At 34.4% G+C, this 22782-nt stretch overlaps 1 protein-coding gene across 8 annotated transcripts in view; it reads right to left on the bottom strand.

Annotated features, from left to right (window-relative positions):
- The window catches only part of LOC141451822 (uncharacterized), a 390222-nt gene that overhangs the window by 324657 nt on the left and 42783 nt on the right, over positions 1-22782 (bottom strand). For 6 of the 8 annotated variants that reach the window (XR_012457116.1, XM_074123509.1, XM_074123510.1 and 3 more), the window contains exon 2: positions 14035-14064. The exons of the other annotated variants lie outside the window; for them this stretch is intronic. Coding sequence is in view for 5 of the 6 variants with exons in the window: in XM_074123509.1 (XP_073979610.1) it covers positions 14035-14064 (30 nt within the window). In the remaining variant the exon portion in view is untranslated. The remainder of the gene's footprint in view (positions 1-14034; positions 14065-22782) is intronic. 8 annotated transcript variants of the gene reach the window in all.

Genomic DNA, 22782 nt, shown 5'->3' with positions numbered 1-22782 from the left:
TCTCTTGAACACTTTGTTTTTCTCAATTATAAGCTATAGTTATTTTGTGCACAGATCTATAAATGTAGAAGATATAAAGGGTTGAAAATTTTTTGGGTCATGAAATTCTGTAAATTTATGGCCGTTCTATATCTCTCACTGTGAACCACGTATTCGTATGATATTTTGTTCTCTTGTACACTTTGTTTTTCTCAATTATAAGCTATAGTTATTTTGTGCACAGATCTATAAATGTGGATGATATAAAGGGTTGAAAATTTTTTGGGTCATGAAATTCTGTAAAGTTATGGCCGTTCTATATCTCCCACTGCGAACCACGTATTCGAATGAAATTTTGTTCTCTTGTACACTTTGTTTTTCTCAATTATAAGCTATAGTTATTTTGTGCACAGATCTATAAATGTAGAAGATATAAAGGGTTGAAAATTTTTTGGGTCATGAAATTGTGTAAAATTATGGCCGTTCTATATCTCCCACTGTGAACCACGTATTCGTACGAAATTTTGTTCTGTTATACACTTTGTTTTTCTCAATTATAAGCTATAGCTATTTTGTGCACAGATCTATAAATGTAGAAGTTATAAAGGGTTGAAAATTTTTTGGGTCATGAAATTCTGTAAAATTATGGCCGTTCTATATCTCCCACTGTGAACAACGTATTCGTATGAAATTTTGTTCTCTTGAACACTTTGTTTTTCTCAATTATAAGCTATAGTTATTTTGTGCACAGATCTATAAATGTAGAAGATATAAAGGGTTGAAAATTTTTTGGGTCATGAAATTCTGTAAATTTATGGCCGTTCTATATCTCTCACTGTGAACCACGTATTCGTATGATATTTTGTTCTCTTGTACACTTTGTTTTTCTCAATTATAAGCTATAGTTATTTTGTGCACAGATCTATAAATGTGGAAGATATAAAGGGTTGAAAAATTTTTGGGTCATGAAAATTCTGTAAAATTATGGCCGTTCCATATCTCCCACTGTGTACCACGTATTCGTATGAAATTTTGTACTCTTGTACACTTTGTTTTTCTCAGTTATAAACTATTGTTATTTTGTGCACATATCTATAATTTTAGAAGATATAAAGCAGTGGTTCTTAACCGTTGTTCCGCGAATATAGTCCAAGTGTTAAGAACCACTGCACTAGACCAACCCGTCTAACTTGATATTCTTGTTACAAATAATCCATTATAAAACATTTATTAGAAAAATTTGAATTAAAGGCACTCCTGGGATGGTTGGGCTTCCCTCAATCAATGTATGGATTAAATATTTAACGAAAATTACACATAAGAAGAAAATTTACTGACAGGAAGGAAGTGGCCAGTTTCTGAATGAATTTTTTCACTGTCTTGAAATTTTCTCGACAAAATACTCCTAGGATTTTCCTTAAACATAGAGCACTTATTGCGCATGTGTAGTTCTACAATTTTATTAGGAAAATCTCGATAATCTTTAATTACCATCAATTTCTTCTTAGTTATCCAAAAAATAAAAATAACTGTTACTATGTTTGTAAACCTCCAATTACGTATGTTAGTTTAGAATTATAACAATTATCTTACAATTCCAAGATAATAGTTGTATTTAAGAAAGACAGAAAAGATGCTGCGTGCGATTGATCTTTCTTTTCCTTTCTTAAACGCATCTCCTTTTTTAATACAAATATCTAAGTGAATGTTTCTAGAATCTAGAAACTAGCGACACCAGTTTCTTACTTAAATGGCGACATTTAAGCCCAAAATAGCTTCAGGGAAATATTTTATCAAACACATGTTTTTTTTTGAAGTGTCTTTTTTTTTCTTTTCATTTTTTTTTTTTTTTAAATTGTAAATCTGTGTGTAATTTTTTAAATATATAAAATATGTATAATTTGAATAAATTTAGGGTTATGGGACGTTTCTTGGGAGACGTGCGACATCCAGAACCGATAATTACACTTCAGGCTATTTCCTCTACGTCCAAACTGCTGCCGCTGCCATCTTGTCGTAATTTTCTAAACCTGTACCCATTATTCCAAAGAATGAGAACCAAAAATTTAATATATATATATATATATATATATAATAATTCTGCTAAACATTATTTTTAAATGTTAATAATTTTGTGTCGTTAAAATATTGTAATAAAAATATTTCTCTTGTAATTTAAATTTAACTCTTTGTTAAATAAATAAAAAAAGCTACCGTGGGAATTTTGTATTTTTTAGCATTTCTGAAGCTTTTTTTTGTATCTTTGTAATTTGTTACAAGCTTTAATTAATGTCATTTGTAGAGGTGATTTTAGTATGAATAAAAAGCATTGGTGACTTGTCAAAAATACAACTGTAGTCAAAAACTGTTTTTAAGTTTATTTAATCTGTTATTTATTAATTATTTTTTTAAATAGGTTATTTACCTTAAAAAATAACTACTGTTTTTATCATTTATACCCTATATCCTGTAAAGTTTTTGTATTAACGCTTAATACTGCTGACCCGGAAGTGTGTCTTCATGGTGTCAAGTTCAAGTTATTTTGGAGAAAATATTCCGGAGGCTATTGAACGGCTAAAATAGAGTAAAGTAATTGCCTACTTTTTTTTCAGGCGGGCTTTACGTCCAACTAAGTCGTGGACGGAGGCGATTAGCAAACATATTTAACTGTAAATTTCTCATATTAACCATTAAATGCAATCCTAGGTTTAGATTAGGAATCGAATCCACTAACCAACAAAACATCATAGCTTTGCGGGTCTAGCCTATAACCGCTCAGTTAATGGGGCGCTTTACAAGATTAAAACCATTAAATAAAATCCAAGGTTTAGACTAGGAATCGAATCCACTAACCAACAATACATCATAGCTTTGCGGTCTAGCCTATAACCGCTCAGTTAATGGGGCGCCTTACAAGATTAAAACCATTAAATAAAATCCAAGGTTTAGACTAGGAATCGAATCCACTAACCAACAATACATCATAGCTTTGCGGGTCTAGCCTATAACCGCTCAGTTAATGGGGCGCTTTACAAGATTAAAACCATTAAATAAAATCCAAGGTTTAGACTAGGAATCGAATCCACTAACCAACAATACATCATAGCTTTGCGGGTCTAGCCTATAACCGCTCAGTTAATGGGGCGCTTTACAAGATTAAAACCATTAAATAAAATCCAATGTTTAGACTAGAAAACGAACCCACTAACCAACAATACATCTTAGCATTGCGGGACTTGCCTTACAAGATTAAAACCATTAAATAAAATCCAAGGTTTAGACTTGACATCGAATCCACTAACCAACAGTACATCTTAGCTTTGCGGGTCTAGCCTATAACCGCTCGGCTATCGTGGCGTCTTGAACGGCTAAAATATTTTTAGCGCATGATCAGATCGTACAAATAAAACTAGTTCCGTTTTGATGGCTGTAAGAAAACATACAGGCGCATTCCCTACTAGACTACCTCCTTTGCTCCCAGCTATCTAAACTAGGGGGCGGATATCTGGAGAAATGAAGGCTATAGTCTTATTCAATGACGGGCTGGCTGTTTAGAAATCCTAGCGATTAGTGGATTTGCCGAAATAAGGTTTTCTTCAACTGGGGGTGTACAGCAGGGTATTTCAGGTTACTGGGGGCAATGAGACGGCCTTGGCCCGGCGGGAAAGAATCCTATGCAGTCCTTAAAGAGAACTGAACTTTTTTTTTTTGGCTGTCATTACAGGAAATTGCCTTGTCAGTGCGGCCATCATGAGATGGGAGGGAATCTTGGCCTGAAGGGCCTAAAATTTAAGGGCGGTTACTCGTCCAAATTTCCCGGCCATTACGATGATCGAGGAAATTACCTAGACAAAGGATATCCCGTACAGGAAGAATAGGGAAAAAGCAGTGTGAAGGTCTAGTTAGGTCCAAAGTTTTGGATCTTCGAAGAAGAAAACCACGCCTTCATACTTTGCCCTAATTCGTGAAAACCAGAGGTTTTACTTCTACCTAAACAATCCTCACAAAGAAATAATTGCAATAATGAAAAGTTTGGAGAAAGCAAAATCTGATCTAGCCTTTAAAAAAATAAAGATAAAATAGAATAATGTTATTCTATTCACGAATTATAATAGAAAAAAAATCTTTGAAAAAGTAGGGTAATCCAGAACCCAAAGAGGGATCATACATTAAACATGAACAGTAGCAATGGGAAAGGACAAGGGATTTTCTGAATGAAGTGGGAAAAAAGGCAGGAAGGAAAAGTGGAAACGAACAGGGACTCAAGTTTGTCAGCCTGCAGCAGGACTGTTACGGGGAGAAGTGGTTTAGATTTGTTTAGTACGAGTGTGCCTTGGTGTGGAAATGTGGAATTTATACAGGAGAGAGGGGGGAGGAGATGGGATTCCAGTTCTATTGCGGCAATAAACAGGGTGGGTTAAGGGAAAGCCCGGCAACAGGTTGGTATCACTGTGTCGTGCCTATTCCATTTCCGGTGTATTTCTGCTCTGTCTTTCTCTCTAATTCTCCCAGCTCGTCCCCTCCACACAGAGCTCACTGCCAGCAATCCAAGCCCACTTCTACACCCACACTCTCGACTATAACACAAACAGAACATTCCTCTACCATTCAACAGATCGTATAATGTCTTCCTCTCCTTCTCAATCCCCGGGCTTCCTTCCTCTCTTTCCACCCGGTTTATTTCCAGCTAAAAACCAGACGTACTCCACTCACTCACACTCACACAAATACACAAACATAGCAGACAGACAAACCGACTGGCTGGATATCCCACCAGACCCAACAAAACCACGATCTACCTCAACAACCAGACATCCTGCCAGACATAAATAGAAATGTCACAAATACACAAAAACCACAACGGGGACCACTCGTCTTCATCCTCCTTTATCTTCTACACTAGGACGACCTTGTGGTTATGTAAACTACCTACCTCAACTCGAACTGAAGCGATCTCTTCTTCCTTCTTTCTTTTTACCAAGAACTTGCGTCACTCCAGGACTGTTTTATCATTCCATCTTTTTTCAATGAGTACTGAAGAAAAAATTAATTAATTTGGGCGTTAAGACGTTTACGCTGTAGCTTTCGAAAGACGTCCGTTATTCTTCAACAATTACGGCTTTTCTATTCTGCAAACTTTTCTTCTCCTTGTATTCTCCGAATGATTTGCTCGTCCCTATCAATTTAAACTAACCCTCTAAGGCAGTGATGGCGAACCTATGACCCGCACAAGCTTTTTCACTGACCCACACAATTGCTAGGCAACCATTTGTTTTTTTACGCGGGTTGATTTAGATTTTTCTAATTGTATGGATAATTTATATTCTATCTGTATTTTTTTTTCAATCATGCATTGACACAAAAGCATTTTAAATGCTATCTACAACCTTTAGTTTGATCATTACAGAAACTCATTCAAAACCATTAACCAAACGTCTCCATTCCTTGAACCAACCTAGGTAATTCACAGAGACAATTGAAGCCAAAAAAAGATAAAAAGCAATCACCAATCAACTCCATCTTTGGATAGCTCTGAACATAATTGTATCTTTTAAAAAAAAATCGATACGCCTACGTCCATAACAAATTCTTTGTAGCTGAAGCCATTTTTTGTTTTGTTCTTGTTCTTGTTCCTTTTTGAAATGCCCCCTAATGCAAGAACAATTAAGGGACATTTAAACAATTATAGCTCTTCAGAAGAAATACGAATGTAATGGGCTCGCATGACACTTTTAGACAGACAGTCACAACACTTGATTTCGTGATGGAATCTCTCTCTCTCTCTCTCTCTCTCACTCCAGGGCAACAGACCCGCCTATTATAATCTAGAAGGCTGTGACCGGATGTATTCACGTCCTGTAGAATGTGTTTTCCATTTGTCGGCCATTATTCCGTTGGCGTTCATCAAAAAGCTAGATTTCTTTCTAGATAATGTATTGTAATATAATTGACGACACTAGTCCGTACAGATATATAATGTATTTTCTACGCTCAATTTTGAACCATTTTGATCGTCAATGCTAAAGGCTAACTTACAGAATTTTTTTTTACTTTTTCCCGGAAAAATTCGATTAAGGACCCTTTTATGGCGAAGGGGAGGTCGGGATTTTAGGCGGGGCTTAACGTTCAACTACCAATTGATTTTTTTTTTTTTTTTTAATGAAATTCTAACCTAAAAATGTGTCGATGATCGCCAGCTGTTTTAATTAATTACGAAACAGTTATGACATCATAAAAAAAAATATCTCATAAACGCTAAAATGACTAAATCATTAAAAATAATAACTTACAAATTCAGGAAACTGTAAATTCAGGCGATTAATTATATGCCTTTAAATCATAATGTTTTGAGCGATTATAATTGGAGTAAAAAAAAAGGTGCACCAGGTTGGAGTGGTCCATACACCTAAGAAGCTGTTACATCTCATTTGGGAACAAAATAGAAGAAGTTTATACAAACTGTTGTCTTAAGTTCTCAACCATTTTTTTTTTTTTTTTAGACATTTTCACATTTTAAAACAAAATTTAATATTCTGGTCTTTTTTTTTTTGTTGGTTTGTGTGTTGTGTCTGACCAAGACCTAGGACTGGAATCGAATCCGCTAAACCAACAATACATCTTAGCTTTGCGGGTCTAGCCTATAATCGCTCAGCCAATGGGGCGCCTTATAAGATTAAAACCATTAAATAAAATCCAAGGTTTAGACTAGAAATCGAATCCACTAACCAACAATACATCTTAACTTTGCGGGTCTAGCCTATAATCGCTCAGCCAATGGGGCGCCTTATAAGATTAAAACCATTAAATAAAATCCAAGGTTTAGACTAGAAATCGAATCCACTAACCAACAATACATCTTAACTTTGCGGGTCTAGCCTATAACCGCTCAGCCAATGGGGCGCCTTATAAGATTAAAACCATTAAATAAAATCCAAGGTTTAGACTAGAAATCGAATCCACTAACCAACAATACATCTTAGCTTTGCGGGCCTTGCCTATAACCGCTCGGTTACCCTGGCACCTTACTTCCCTTAGGAATCTAGATTATTTTGGACATCCTTCAGGGGAAACATTATTTTTCTGGCATTTCCTTGATCTACTTCAAATCTTTTATATTGTTTCTTACAACAGTAAGAACAAAGCGCTTCATGGAAGCCTAAAAGTTAGCTATGAATCACTTCAAGTGCCCTACTTAACCGTTAGAGTGCTCTACTTGTGCAAAATAAATGAACAATGCTGCCCACTGCTAACTGTATCTCTCTGCACATTATCTGTATAAGACAAATGTTGTGGTTTAACAAATCAGCTGTTAGGGGTATAATAAAGAGCTGGAAGGCACCCTACTTGAAACAGATTTACTGACAAAACAATAATCCCTCTCCACTACATTCTACCCCCACTTCTACGATTCCTTATTGGGGGGGGGGGGGTCGAACAACTACGGCGGCAACCTATATAGGGCGAGAAAGAAAAATTTTTGTATTCTCCCCTCCACAACTCCAAAGGGTTGTACATTACTATAGAACGTATAGTGTTGTAAAAAAAAAAAAAAAAAAAATACCCTTTCCATGTGTGTGAAGGGCGGCCATTAAAGGGTTCACACGCGAATAGTGACGTCATCAAAAAGCGTGTCCAACCAATGTGTAGCGTCACTGTTCTACTAACAATAATGTGCATAGGGTTTGTTTTTTTGGTTGCTTCCATTAGATGTGTCGTTTTTGATGGCCCTTTTTCGGTGCTTACAACAAACTATTTGGGGGTTTCAAGGTTCTTCGATTCTTAACCAATAGTCTGAACGAAAAGGGCAAATTCTGAAACATAGGACACAAGGTGGTGGTTGCACATGATTATAAATTTAGCGCCCAAAAGATTCGGATTTTCATGGATCATCAGAGGTATATTAATGAGGTGTAGAGATTTCATCTGATTAATTAAACTCTGACGATGGATGAAGATCTGAAGCCGATCAGGGATACTACATGCTTACTATGACGAATCAGGCTTTAACCAGCCTTGTGAGTAGTGAGTCGTACGATGTTTTAGAAGCACAAATGCTTATAGGAGAACTTTTGTCCTTGGGTTGGGAAATATGCCTGCAGTGGATACCCAGCCATTGTGGTATCCAGGGTAACGAAGAAGCAGACCGTCTTGCAAAAACTGGATCGCTAAAAGATCAACCGCAAGCTCCCTTGGATTACGCGACAACGAAAAGACTCCTACGTCATAAATTTAACTCCGAGGCGATAGAGAGTTTTGAAAGGCAGGCAGAAGGGAAAAAGTGGAGGGTTCTGCTTGAACAGGGAGGACGAATTCCCCATAACCTCCCCAGAAACGAATTAGTTGCCTGTTTCAGACTAGCCACTGGACACGATTACCTGCAGGCTCATCTTGCCCGAATGGGAGTCGTGAACAGCCCTAGTGTGTTGTGTGGCGTTGGGAGCATGACTGGCTCTCACCTAGATGAGTGCCAAGCTCTTTTAGACATTCAACAACTGCCAATTAGGCAGACTGATAACTATAAGTATCAATCTATTTTATATTGGACTGCTCGAAGTCGAATGGCTGAACGCCAATCATGACTTGGCATTGGAAAAAAAAAAAAAAAAAAACTATGACGAATAAAATCAAAGATATTTAGTTCTTCATTTGATTTTATTTATAAATATATCTGTGTTAATCATGACAGTCAAGTCATTGTGAACAATCTGGCCTTACTTCCGCTTCAGAAATAGTGTTAGAGTGGATTATTGATTCCCCCCACCCAAAATCCATTCAATACCTACTAGATTATACACAAAAACAATGTAAAGTATAATACAAATTAAATTAAAAATGGAGTATTTTGTTTCCTTTTTTTATATCGTTATACCTAATTATGACGAACATGGCACAAAAAAATAATTATTATAATTACATACCGTAAACAATATGATTGACACAATCGCTTATTTACGTTAAAAAAAAAAGAAAAAAAACTGTCTAGGTGGGGATAGAAAGGAGGTGTGTCTATGCGTACTTAAGTTGGATATCATGGACGGGTTCAAACTACTCAAGCTTGTTCCTTAATTTCTGCCTGTTTTAACATGTCATTAATTTCGTATGGAAAATATCATAGTAATAAACATATGATTTTTTTTTTGTTCTACATTTAAAACATATGATTTACATATATTATTTGTAAGAAATATGTTTAAAGAGGGAAAAGAAAAAAAAAAATCTTTAATTACTACGTAGTTTCTTTTTCTCTATGCTTGGGATTATAATTTTGTTATTTCTTTCATTTTTAATTATTATGTAACTTAAAAGGAAGAAAAAACAGCGCATGCGTAATTTATTCAAACGTTGGGGGGGGACAGGGGTAACGTCATAGACTTCTGGAGTCACTCTTTTCCTAGTTACAAGAAAGTAATAGCAATGATCAAATTATCGATATTGAGTATTCACTGCAAGTACATCGGCAGAAACCCCTAACTTAAATGTTTTGTTCGATTTTTTTGGGCAAAAAAAAAAAACAGTATCGATTCTAAGCGGTAAAAATTTGTTTTAGGTACAGTCAGGATGTAAGCAAGATGTGTTGTGAGTTCACTATTAGGGAGAGCATACAGGAGATGGACCCATAAAGTGCATGGGAACGCATGATGTCGATAACAGCTAGGTAGGAGCATTTAACTAGTAATAGGCACTTCGTGATAAATTTAGATTTAATTAAGAATACTAATTTATGAAATAAACCCAACAAATACTGTATTAAATGTGGTTAACTACTCCAGAGATATTGTACTAAATTCGCCTAGGCGAGGACCCATCGACTTTTTTTTGCGTACAGGGAAATTTGATGGGTCACAAGTGCCACACTGTTTCAATCAAAATTTTAAGCATTTATTATTTTTTTTTTTATATCTTAATATCCAAAAGAAGTAATACGAACAAACAAACCAAAAAAGAAAAGTTTAAAAATGCTAAATAAAACCTTTCTCCATTCCTGTTTGATTAGTTCCCCAGATATGAACGTTAAATTATATGCTTCGTAAGACCTTATGTCTTAAGTCCTTCAAAGATCTTGCATCTAATTAACTTCTGGATTACACTCCTTCTTTTTTAATAAACAAGAAAAAAAATTAATAATTATTACTTAAACATTTTTATAAATTTTTAATTATTTCTTATTAACATTTATTATTGTGGAAAAAAAAGCAAAATTATTAATTTGAAATGAATAAAGAATAAGAATAGATAATATTATTCAACGAAAAGTCAGCTGAGAGAATAAAAACAGCTGTATCATAATCTTCCTCTAATTCAAGAAATAATGAAAACAATTTTTAGTTCCTGGCGTTACCAAGCATGATTATTCTTCTTCTTTTTATTGTAAAACTTGTCATTTTTAGTGGACTGAACAATGTTGGAGGGTGACTTGCAATATTGTTAAAAAATAAAAGAAAAAAAAAGTCTATCAGAGTGTGGAAGAATGCTACTTTATTCTGACAATGAGACCCGTCTCTGTTTACTTTATTCTGACAATGAGGCAGATTCTGTTTACTTTATTCTACTGTAGTAATGAGGCCCGTCTCTGTTTACTTTATTCTGACAATGAGGCCGTTTCTCTGTTTACTTTATTCTGACAATGAGCCCGTTCTCTGTTTACTTTATTCTGACAATGAGGCCCGTCTCTGTTTACTTTATCCTGACAATGAGGCCGTCTCTGTTTACTTTATTGTAACAATGAGGCCGTTTCTCTGTTTACTTTATTCTGACAATGAGGCCGTCTTTGTTTTCTCTATTCTGATAATAAGGCAGTTAAGTTTCAAGAAATACACACATCAAAGGGAGCCCCATTGGTATACGCTAATTTTAGAGATTTTTTTTTCTCTACAGCATCTTTCTTTTAAAGTTTTTTTCCTTAAAGAAAAGCTTCTAATACTTGCAGTTAGGCGATTCAGATTAAAGAACACCATTTTGAGTCTTAACTAGTAAGAATGGAATTTGGTATCGTGCAGATTTTTGAGATTTCACTGGAGATTCCCATTTTAAAGACCACTAAGTTTGGAAAAAGTGAATTTTTACTAATTGATCTGTGAGTAGGAATCCATCTAACTCAAAAGAAAAAAATATATGTATATATACATATATATAGCGGAAAGCTTAAATCGGACTTTTCCGCGTAGATACCGCCCGGAGTCGAATTTGGTGGACTAGAAAATAACACTTTACTTGAATAGTTCTTTAGTTTTCCCGAGATTTTTACTAAATTTTGTGTACCTGAAGATATATGAATTTTATTTGTAATATTTCCTCCATCCCCGCCCGCCAAAAATCGATCAAGGCACTTCTCAGAAAGGGAATAGTTAGGTTACCCTCTGAAATGCAATTTTTCTGCATTATAACCTTTTGTCAGCTGTTTAATAATACTAAGAATTAAATGTGGAACTAAATTTCCCAATTAGATTGGCCGGAAAAGCCTAATGTAAAGAGTTTTCATTATTTTAAATTCCCTTCCTCCTCAGAAACAGCTTCTAAAAATGGAGTCTCATCATTATTATAAATCTAATCAATAAAAATATATGTATAAAAAAAATGCACTGGGGCGAACGCTGTGTGTCAGATAAGAAATATAAATGACTGATAATGGCTTAAAAGCATTGAAAAGAAAAAGACTCGAATTAAACACTTAACAGAATGACTTAGCAAGAATCAAAGTAAATAGAAATAATTTCATCACTGTCTAAGGGTGTAACAAAGCAAGCTGGTCCCTGGTATCCCTACTCTGCAAAGTAAACTATCAACTATTATGTGTCCCTGTATACAGCAGAATAACACAGGAGATCACTCTAGTTACATAGAGCGTTCTCCCCAGACTCCATAAAGCTATCAGAGGGGTGATGAAGCTATTGCACGACTGAAATAGATGAATAAAAATATTTAAAAAAAATACTAAAAAAATGCGGGAGTTTTGTAGACAAAAAATAAAAATAAAAAATTATAAAAAAGGGAAAGAATTAAAATCACTGCGTCATTGGATGGCAGTGGAACATCTGCACACGCCGAGTGGGCGCTCTGAAGCAGGAATCTGTGTGTGGGAATGAAAGGTCCGCTCAAGTTCGAATTATTTCTCTTACTCTACTTTCTCTTTACTGCTTTCCGTCTACTTTCTCGGATACGAAAACAAGCAAGCGGGCTAATTTTCTAGCGTGATCTTTATCCGGAAGTTTGTACAAAAAGGAGAATGGCGGGTGCGCCGAAATTGTGCAAAATTGGGTGATTTTCAAAGGAAACACAAAATGAGAATTCACTGCTTTGATAACCAGTCAACCACTTTGGTCCAATTGCCCAATTTTGGTCGAAAATCTGTTAGTCGCAAAAAAATAATAATAATAATAATAATAATTTGACTATTTTCCCGTTTTCTTCGTGGTAGGGGAGGGAGAAATGTTCTCATCAACTTCCGGTTATTTCGTTTTTTACGGGGTAGGTGTGACCGTAAAACTGCAACATCATTTCCGGCCCCTTAGTGGTGCATACATCACCGCATCCAATCCTAGGTATCCAAGAAAGTCCAGGATTTGAGACAGGTATTTATCTTTTTCAGCGCCTACTAGCTCGCCCCAGTTGACTGAATCTTCCTCGAATTATGCTGTTCAGTCAGAACGTGCAATGAAGTTTATTCCGTCTCCTCGCCTCCTCACAGAATCTACAAGTACCGCGATACCGTTCTCTGGTACTCTCTGAGATGATAATACGTCGAGAGAGCCAGTTAAAATAGCCGGCCCAGTTTGCGAAATTCATCTTTAAGCACGGCTCTAGGACACGTCTTAGATTACACAGGTGTAGATTTTAACCTGTCACATACCTGGAAAGATATTGATTGTATAATAATAAACCATTAGCCAAAAATAAAACCTTTATCTCCTAAGATTTGGTAACATTACCCAGTAAACCAAAAAAAAAGTCATGAGAGTGTTCAGAATTGATTATTCCCGATTATTTTAAGGATCACCATTTTGCGCAGCCTGAAAATTGCTACACAATGAACGGCAATCAGTCTAAAATTCATCTTAATTGTTAACTGAACAATTTCAATATTATTGTTAAAAAGTGGCTATTAAAAATAACTTACTCCATTCTAATAGAAAAAATAAATTGGTATAAAACAGCAATTATAATTATTAAAAAATGTGTAATAACTAATATCGTGGTATGTTAGTTATTTTTGATGTCAAATTATTTTAAATTTCAATCGAATTAACGATACACATTTTTTTTTAAAGAAAAAGACTTCCATAGATCAAATTGCCTCCAAAAATGTCACAATGTTTAATTTAATTTTAAATTGAATGCCACAATAAATGTCCTTGAATTAAGATTCAAATTTTCCCCCCCCTCTAAATAAAAAAAAAAGTTCGCGGAAAATCTAGCTCGATCTTTTCAGATTTCCTTCTAAAAAAAAAATAAGAAAATAAAATATTTAGCTGAATTTCCTAAAAAAGAAAGCATGCTAAAAAGACTGAGATTGCAAAATAAATTTCTGATTTAAAACAAAAATAATTAAAGATAAATTAAAAATAATAGAAATTAATTAATTTTTTGATAATCTATTAGGAAAACAAGATAATCAAAGAAAAAACAAGCAAACTTATTAAAGAAAAACTATGTTACAAACAAAAAATATAGATAATTAACATTAATATAAATAATTAAAAAAAAAAACATCATTAAGTTTTTCTATTAAATGCATAAAAAAAAATTTTTTTAATTATTTCCCTTATGTATTAAAATAAAACATGCAAAAAATTAAACAAAAATATTACAAAACGTGCAATTCATTTTAATTAAACAATATTAGGTGAAATTAACTAAAAATTAAAGCATGCTTTAAAAAAAAAGAATCAATTTCTGTATATAAAAATGTATATAAAATATAGTTTAAATTAATTTAAAATAAATTAATAAATACGACAAATATATGTATATATATATAACAATTAGATTTATAATAATTTTTTTTTTTTTGTTATTCTTTTATATATAAAAAAAAAGGGGTACTAATTAGAATCCTACCTGTCGTTAGCTTTGTTTGTCATCAGACACCTGTAAAACAAGAACAAGAATCTGTCTAACTAACGTGTTTAAAAAAATTGTTTAAAGTTGTTTTTTTTTTTTTTTTAAATTAATTTTATTCCAAAATATATTAATTTTTTTAAATTAATCTTTATTATGATTATTTTTTAAAAAATATACAATTAAATAACAGACAATATTTAAAAAAAAAAAAAAGTATAAAAACAAAATTAATAACAAACAAATTGGAATAAAAATTAAAAAGAGATAATAATTATAAAAAGTAAAAAAATATATAATGCCATTCATATTTGCCTGAGTTCCCAAATTTTGTCTTTTAAACTTCACTTTGTACACAATAGAATGCCTTCATTTTTTAATTTTTTGCGTGTTTACATCATTATTGTTTAAAAAGTAAACAAATGAAAAACAATAATAACTCGGTTTGTTGTCTTTCAAAACAAAGTATATCGTATACACTATTTAACCCCCCCCCCCAAAAAAAATATAGTTATTATTTCTTGACTTTAATTTGACTTTTATTATATTCCTTTCTGTTATTTTTTAAACACATTGAGTTAAACCGATTTCTTGGACTTGTTCTTTAAATGTAAAGAAAATTAAAGAGATATCTTTAATTGTTTCTTTTTTTTCACTTTCTTACAGAAAAACTATTCAATGACGTCTACTAAAAAAAAAAAAAAAAAAGGTTAGGCCCAATTTAGCTTTAAATTTAAGGGAGAAATTAAAGCAGTGTTGGGATTGTATATTTCAATCAATTTGTATTCTTTCTCGCAATCAACTAAAAAAATAAATAAATAAAAAATAAAAAGACAAACTCATGCAATCAATCAAACAATCCCACCACCTATCCAAACAAAAAAGCTTTCTAAAACATTCTAATAATTTATTATTTATTATTTATTTTTGGATAAATAATCTTAAATTGATTAAAAAAAAAAGAAAAAAAAGGAACACACTGTCCAATTTAATGAATTAAAATGTATTTAAATAATGATTTGTACTTTTGTATTCTATTGTTTTTATAAATTTATTTTGGTTTATACAAATTTAAACGTTAATATTAATTATTGTTCATTGTTTTTTGGTGACTCATTCATTAAACAAAATAGGACGAAAAAGATAATGCCAATTTCAGTCATAATTTTTTGGCATGCCGAGCTTTCGACCTTAGATCATCTTCAGAACTGTGGAACATATTTTATACTCGTAATTTATTATATTTACAGTAATTGTATTAAATGTGAGTCTATGTAATGTATTTTTTTAAATGATTTAAGGCGCGTCAACATCTATGGTTATTGGAGCCCGGAGCTTTTTTCAGTGTCCTGCCGGGCATCCGGACATTGTTCTCTCGTTACACTGTCCATCACCGGACAGTGAGCTATAAGAAGCTCCTAGGAAGAGAAAATCTAAAGGTCAGCAGCTAGAGTTTGAACCCGGGACCTGCGCGTGAGAATCCATTACGCTAACCGCATAGCTAATCCCTTCCCTAAAGATTTATCTTATTAACAATAAAATATTTTTTTTTTAGATTATTATAAGGTTTGGTGTATCTTCTATCTTCTCTGCTTATGAACTGAATGGGGATCCGGTGTGATCATAAGCAGACAAGAAAAAAGAAGAAGAAGTATTTAAGCCCTGAAGATGACGTAGGTTGTAAGCTCGGTATGCCAAAAAAAAAATCATGACTGAAATTGGCATTATTATTTTCTTCCAACTGAATTTAATATTAATAATAACCGTTTAAATTATTTTAAATTAAGCGTAAATGATAACTTAAGGGGCCAGCATATGTTAGTGAAATTAGGGCATTCCACAATGGCGTACTTTGAACTTTATTGTCCCCCCTTTGAAAAATTCGTACTTTGTACTAAAGCGGGGCATTTAAAGTGAAGGATAGAGGTCATCCAAAAATCCAAGTGATGGCGGTTAATGTGCAAAGTACAAAGTAAGTGGTAGAACCATTTGTTTAACAAAGCTGAGCTTTGTGGGAATTTAGTTAGAATCGTATTTTCTGTTGTGCATCCTTTCTTCTGTTTGTTTCATCGTAAAAGACAAACTACAGCAGGTTCAAACTTGCTAATACACGTTCAGCAGCAACTTTTGAAAAAGAGAAGGTTGACTTCTAAGGCCATCTAATTGGAAATGCCGCTCTTCTCAAAGGGTATCTCTTTTTCTTTGCAGTTATTCCAATTTTCCTTGAAAATTGTGATTCAACTTCACCGAATATTTAAGGCTCGCCCAACTTCGCATTTTAAGATGGTTCGATATTTGCAAAATTTCTCATTTGTTTATTGCAATTGTGATCATTTTTTTAATCGATTGTGTTGCACAGAATAAAGTTAGCACCACAATTTATCTTGCATATTTGCGTAAATTTATATTCCTTCAGTTATAATACCAGCTGTTTTAATTAAACTTATTAGAGTCAAACAAGACAATGGCAAAATGCCAATTGCTTTCGATTATATTGATCGATATATTTCCATTGTAAGTTCTACCAAAATAAAAATCTCACTTAAACTTTTTACTTAGTCCAACCATTATCCTTTTTTTTTCAATCGACCTTCACAAATATTTTCAAGGTTATTTACTTCCCAGCTGGGACAGATCTGTCAACAGACAATGGGAGAGAAATGGCTCTTATCCCAGGTGAATGAACTATAATTTTGTGAATAAGTGGTCACTTATGTTTTCCGTATCTTCCAGCCGTGGCGAGGTGGGAAATTTCATTTTAATGACTAGTTAATTTCTGTAAAGTGAAAATTGGTCCAATTTTGTTTTATTTATGTTGGTAAAGATGCTGTGCGCAAGTAGAAATATTGCTCATCTGATCGCAAAATGTAAATGTTGGCTGTGCCGTTTATCTCTTCTTTCTTAAGAAATTTAGTCAGGATATTGATTGTCAAGTACCCGAGGGAACATTTACTTCCTCTATGATACTCTGGTCTTCCTTTAGTCTGCGATCATCACGGCCATGGCCTTTTTTTTATAATTCCGGAAAGGAAGAACTCTTTCACGTGAGGTTTTAATGCTCAAGACACCCCGTCTAACAAGATTGACTTCCAGCACTCTTTTGGACCTCCAATCTATACTTGAATTCACCATGACATCTAAGGGAACTAAATAGACCTTTCCTTCAGGACTCAAATTATATTTTTCCGATAAGATAATCAAATTCAAAACTTTGACTTGGTACCAATACTTGCTCTGACAATATGAGGACAAAAAGAAAAGTAAACGCGGCATTAAAAGAGAAAACAATTTGATCATATATTACCTCATAGATTGATGACGTCATTGTCTTTTTATAAAACTTAATAAATAATAATATTTTAATCAATAAAAAATAAAAATTAGGTCATGGACTAAAATAAGTCGTTTCTTTTCTGCCTTAAGTTTAATAATGGAATTGGTAATTATTTTCACTAGCGAGTGGGTGTTAAGATTTTTCATGGTACATTACTGCGCATACTTGTTTGCGCAGAATAACAATGAACCTTATCTATGGGAGTCGTGTGTCAAAGCTTATATTTTATTTTTTTTGGTCTGTCTATCTGTAGAAAACTTTCTTTGCAGCGTTCAAATGGTTTGCCTAAAGATTTCCTGGATTTTTTTTTTCAGTTTAGACAGTTATTTCTTAATATCCAGATAAATGGAAGATGGCGAATATCACCCAGCCATCCTACATCCGGTTTATATGCTTTGCACTTCCTGTAGAACATATATCCGGCAACTAGCTTGAAGTGAATCGGGAGGAAACTATCCAGCTCAAAGTACATGAAAAGTATTGGGTCAAACACAACAAGAGAGTTATGCCCTTTTTGTGCAAACAAAGAACCAAAGTGACTCTAGGTTTGGGCAAAAATCAGATCACTCTGATTACAGGCCTATTCACAGGGGCGCGGAAGGTTCAGGAAGCACCTGCACAAGGTAAGGGGGGTTTTATTAGTTCGGAACCGATATGCAGATTGTGCCAGGAAGAGGAAGAGACGGCCTCTTACCTGCTTTGCAATCGAGAGACTGCGCTACCAAAATCTTTGGTACCTTGAGACCAGAGGAGATTGTAGCGCAGAAGGAACTGATAGGGAAAGCCCTCAACCTTCTTAGAAGGGAAGGTTTCACCTACTAGACTTAAAGGGGAAGGCACAATAAGCCTGTTGGTGGCTGCAGTGTCGTTGGGGCATGGGTCCCGTCTCGCCGTGTAAAATCTAAAATCTAATCCCAATTTTGTAGGATCCTTAGAGTTCAGCCGGAAGTACCGGAAGCTTGGAGATCACCAAGTAATGAAAAGGAATATCTCTAACATTGAAAATCACTGTAAGATTAGTCTCTTGTTTTGATACTGTCGCTGTTAGTAGGCTAAGGTTTTGGCCGACATCCGTTTATCGGAGGAAATCCGTTTATTAATTGTTTGTTTAATTTAAACTTTAAAATTAATCCAGATATTCGTTCACTCTATTACTGTACTTTCATTACTTTACTTACGAGGGTCGTTTGAAAAGTCCGTGCAAAGTACGGTTAGTAGCATCTCTTGGAAGAACACACACCAAGTTTCAGCCAGATCGGTCTATTTCTTTGTCTTTGGCATTCGTTTGAATCGAGGAAGTCGAGTGATTTTCAAAAAATGGACGAAAAAGAATTTCGTGTGTTGATTAAACACTACTTTATGAAAGGCAAAACGCCTCAGGAGACTAAAGAGAAGCTTGATAAACATTATGGTGACTCTGCACCTTCGATTAGAACAGTTTATAAGTGGTTTCAAAATTTTCGGAGTGGCCATATGGGCACAAGTGACGCTGAACGTTCTGGACGCCCTGTTGAGGTTACTATTCCAGAAATCATTGATAAAATCCGTGATATGGTGATGGATGACAGAAGAGTGAAGGTGTGTGAGATTGCTAGTGCTGTGGGCATCTCGAATGAACGGGTACATAATATTTTGCATCAACATTTGGACATGACAAAGCTATCCGCAAGATGGGTGCCGCGATTGCTCACGCTTGACCAAAAACGAAATCGTGTGAAGTGTTGCAAGGACGGTTTGCAGCTGTTCCAGAAGAATCCGCAGGACTTTAAGCGTCGTTTCGCCACTGTGGATGAAACATGGATACATCACTACACTCCTGAGACCAAAGAACAATCTAAACAATGGGTTACCAAGGGGGAATCTGCGCCAAAAAAGGCGAAGACCGTTCCTTCGGCCGGAAAGATTATGGCGACTGTCTTTTGGGATTCGCAAGGAATAATCCTCATCGACTATCTGGAAATGGGTCAAACTATTACAGGTGCATATTATTCATCGTTATTGGACCGTTTGAAAAACCGAGCTGCAAGAAAAACGCTCACGATTGGCCCACAAAAAAGTCCTTTTCCATCACGACAACGCACCAGCTCACACCTCAGCAGTTGTGGTCGCAAAATTAATGGAAATAGGGTTCCAACTCGTTTCACATCCCCCCTATTCTCCAGACTTGGCTCCCTCGGACTACTATTTGTTCCCCAATATGAAGAAATGGCTGGCGGGAAAAAGATTTTATTCAAACGAGGAGGTGATTGCAGAAACGAATGGCTATTTTTCAGACTTGGACAAATCCTATTATTCGGAAGAGATCAACAAACTAGAGCAGCGTTGGACGAAGTGTATAAGCCTAAAAGGAGACTATGTTGAAAAATAAAAAAGGTTTACCCCAAAAAATTAAGTAGTTTTTATTTTTGCACAGACTTTTCAAACTACCCTCGTATGTTCGCTGGCAACGTGAATCTAAACTCCCAATTTCGAGAGGACTATCCCAGCTGATTCGGCGCCTGGGTCGAATCAAGAAGTTCACATTTCCTTGAGACTCTCCAAGCTTCGCCACTGCTTAAAACTGGAATTCCCGTTGAAAATTACATTCCCAAAATTTAACACGATCATAATTACCTTTCTCTTTATCCAACAGGAGGGAGCTGAACACCTGGTTACTCTAATTATTTGTTTTAAAATGAAAATAATTTTTTTGTTTTGTTTTTAACCCAAAAAATAAAAAATATATTAATTTTTTGTATTATACATATTTGTATAATACAAAAAATATTAATCATAAATATAAAACAAAAAATGGGCATTAAAATACGATTTAGTCGCGCGATATCACCAGGCAGATGTTTATTTGTATATAAATTATTTGATGTGTCTCACCCTTTCAGTGAGAGTGACTGTACCGCCATCTGCTGTTGTGTTTTAATAGAATTTTTATTTATTTATGATTATTTTACGTGTCAGATTCAAATTGAGAAAAACCAAGAGATAAATATTATTGTTGGTTTTTATATTCGAAAAAGTTTCGTTCTATTTTTTTTTTTTCGATTGTTTGGTGTAAGTTGGATTAGTTGGCCCTCCATTACTTCAGGGATTCGAGCTTCTCTATCCCAGCCTAATAAACGGGAAAAGTCGTGTGAGTGATCACGCTTAAAAATTTGTAAACATAAAAGATAATTGTTTAAATTTTATTTCAGGTTTTTTTTTGGTAAAGGATGTATTTTTTTAATTTAAATGTTTCTTCAAATTATTTTGGGGGGGAATTTAAGCTAGAAAATTTTAGCAGTGGTAACACTGATCATCAGATACAAACGACTAGAGAAGTTACCCACCCCAAAACACTGAACAATCTGACCACTCTCTTCACTAGAGAGATCATGAGGCCCACTATATTTTTTAAGACCATCTTGTTGGCTTATCAAGGAAGAGTTCTAGAAGCAGAGATTTTGAGCTACAGGGATTAGCGTGTGAGATTGCAAGTTGAAGTGGAGTTTCCTGTATCGAGTTTTCTGGTGACTTGGAGGCGATAAAAGGAATCAATTCAGGATCTGTGTTATGATCTACAAAATAGTCCAAAGAGATGCCGTAAAATGGATCTTTAACTATGTATCGAAGTATTTTAGATTGTAGAGACTGAATCCTTTGGAGATTGGGGCGTTTGGTCGAACCCCGCAAGTTCAATTCCAAACACCCAGATAGGGTTTCAAAATAGTAGTATAAATAAATCTTTTCTGGCAAAGAGACAGTTTAAATCGATTGTTTCAAGTTATCGAAAGCGACAGTGTAGCCTGCGTCATTCTTCGTTGACAATTTGAGAATTAAAATCTTTAATCTTTACTACAAGGAAACTTAATAAAAAATTAAAACGTAATTTCCCAAAAACAGTTTTTCCATTTTCATTCCTGCCAGGAAAAGTGAAAAAATATCATTATATTGATGCGTTCACTATTACAGGCGATGGTCCCTAAGGACTTCTACTTCTAAAAGTAAATTATACTATCGATCACGGTTCAGTTTATCCAAATAAAATAACAAGTATAGCATAAGCACTGATGCCCATAAACGCTACATATGATTAGGAAACAGTTACAGCTGATTTTATTTTATTTTATTTGTTACCATAGTAACTTGCGAAAACTAAAAGGTTTCAATGTTTATCTCCAAAATTTTTTGTTTATAACCTGTCCCTCTACAAAACATATTGAAATAAACACGAATGAAACCTATTGCTGCTCTGTTATAGTCACAGCCACATGTGCACATTTGTTTATTACACACACACTGAGGAGGAGGAGGAGGGGTATGGAGGCATAAAAACCATTTTTGTATATACATAGATTTATCAGTAAACAGAAGTTATAAACAGCAATAAGTCCAGGAAATAGGGCAGCAACAACAACAACAAAAAAAACAGGAGAAATTTTGACCTGAAAAGTTGGTAACATTGCAGCCTCTACCGGCAATGTTATATCCTCTACTAGGGCATATATCTTCTCTATTTAGGTTTCATACAACTATTTGCCTCAGTCTATTGTTAAAATTACAATAGTATATATAGACTACTAAATATGTTATAGATACGCCCCTTTTATGGTATATCTACATTTTTTTCCTAAGTCTATGAAAATAGATAAAGAAATATCTTAGTAAAAATAAAAATGAAATATTACGAAACATTAAAAAAAAAAAATATTTTTAAAATCAGAAGAATAGGGGACCCCCCTTTATTTGACAATTGTTAAATAGAAAAATAAATAGCTTTGAACTCACTCCTCTTTTACAACTAAAAGTGCGGATTACGGTTAAACACAGAACCACCTCTACAAAAGAAGAAATAATGTGCACACTTGGACGATATTCTCTATTGATTACGGTTCAGTTTACCCAAATAAAGTAATTGGAAAGCACAAGCACTGATATCGATAAGCACTATATGATAGGAAATAGTTTTAGCTGATATTATTACTATTATTATTACTGTTATTATTATAATTTTTTTAATGATTTAAGGCGCGTCAACAGCTAGAGGTTTTTCAGTACACTGCCGGCCACCGGACAGTGTTCTCTCGTTACAGACAACACTGTCCATTACAGGACAGTGAGCTGTAAGAAGCTCCTAGGAAAAGAAAATCTAAGGGTCATCAGCTGGATTCGAACCCGGGACCTCCGCGTGGGAATCCAGTATGCTAACCGCTTAGCTAATCCCATCCCTATTATTATTATTGTTGTTGTTGTTTTTACTATTATTATTTTTTTGGTTTTAAGTGATCATACAGACCCATATTCATTAACAGACTGACTGATTCTTCGTAACTGAGACTCATAAGTGGCTATGAGAGGTATCCTCAAGCCTATCTTACATGCTAGAAGATAGGATGAAAAAATAAATGCCGTTTCAGACGAGTAAAATTTATTTTGCCGAG

Source organism: Rhodnius prolixus, unplaced genomic scaffold, assembly GCF_049639745.1.
Source record: "Rhodnius prolixus isolate KJV_2025 unplaced genomic scaffold, Rpr scaffold_14, whole genome shotgun sequence".
Lineage (NCBI taxonomy): Eukaryota > Metazoa > Arthropoda > Insecta > Hemiptera > Reduviidae > Rhodnius > Rhodnius prolixus.
Note: the sequence above shows the minus strand (reverse complement) of the source record. Positions and strands in the feature narration are given on the sequence as shown.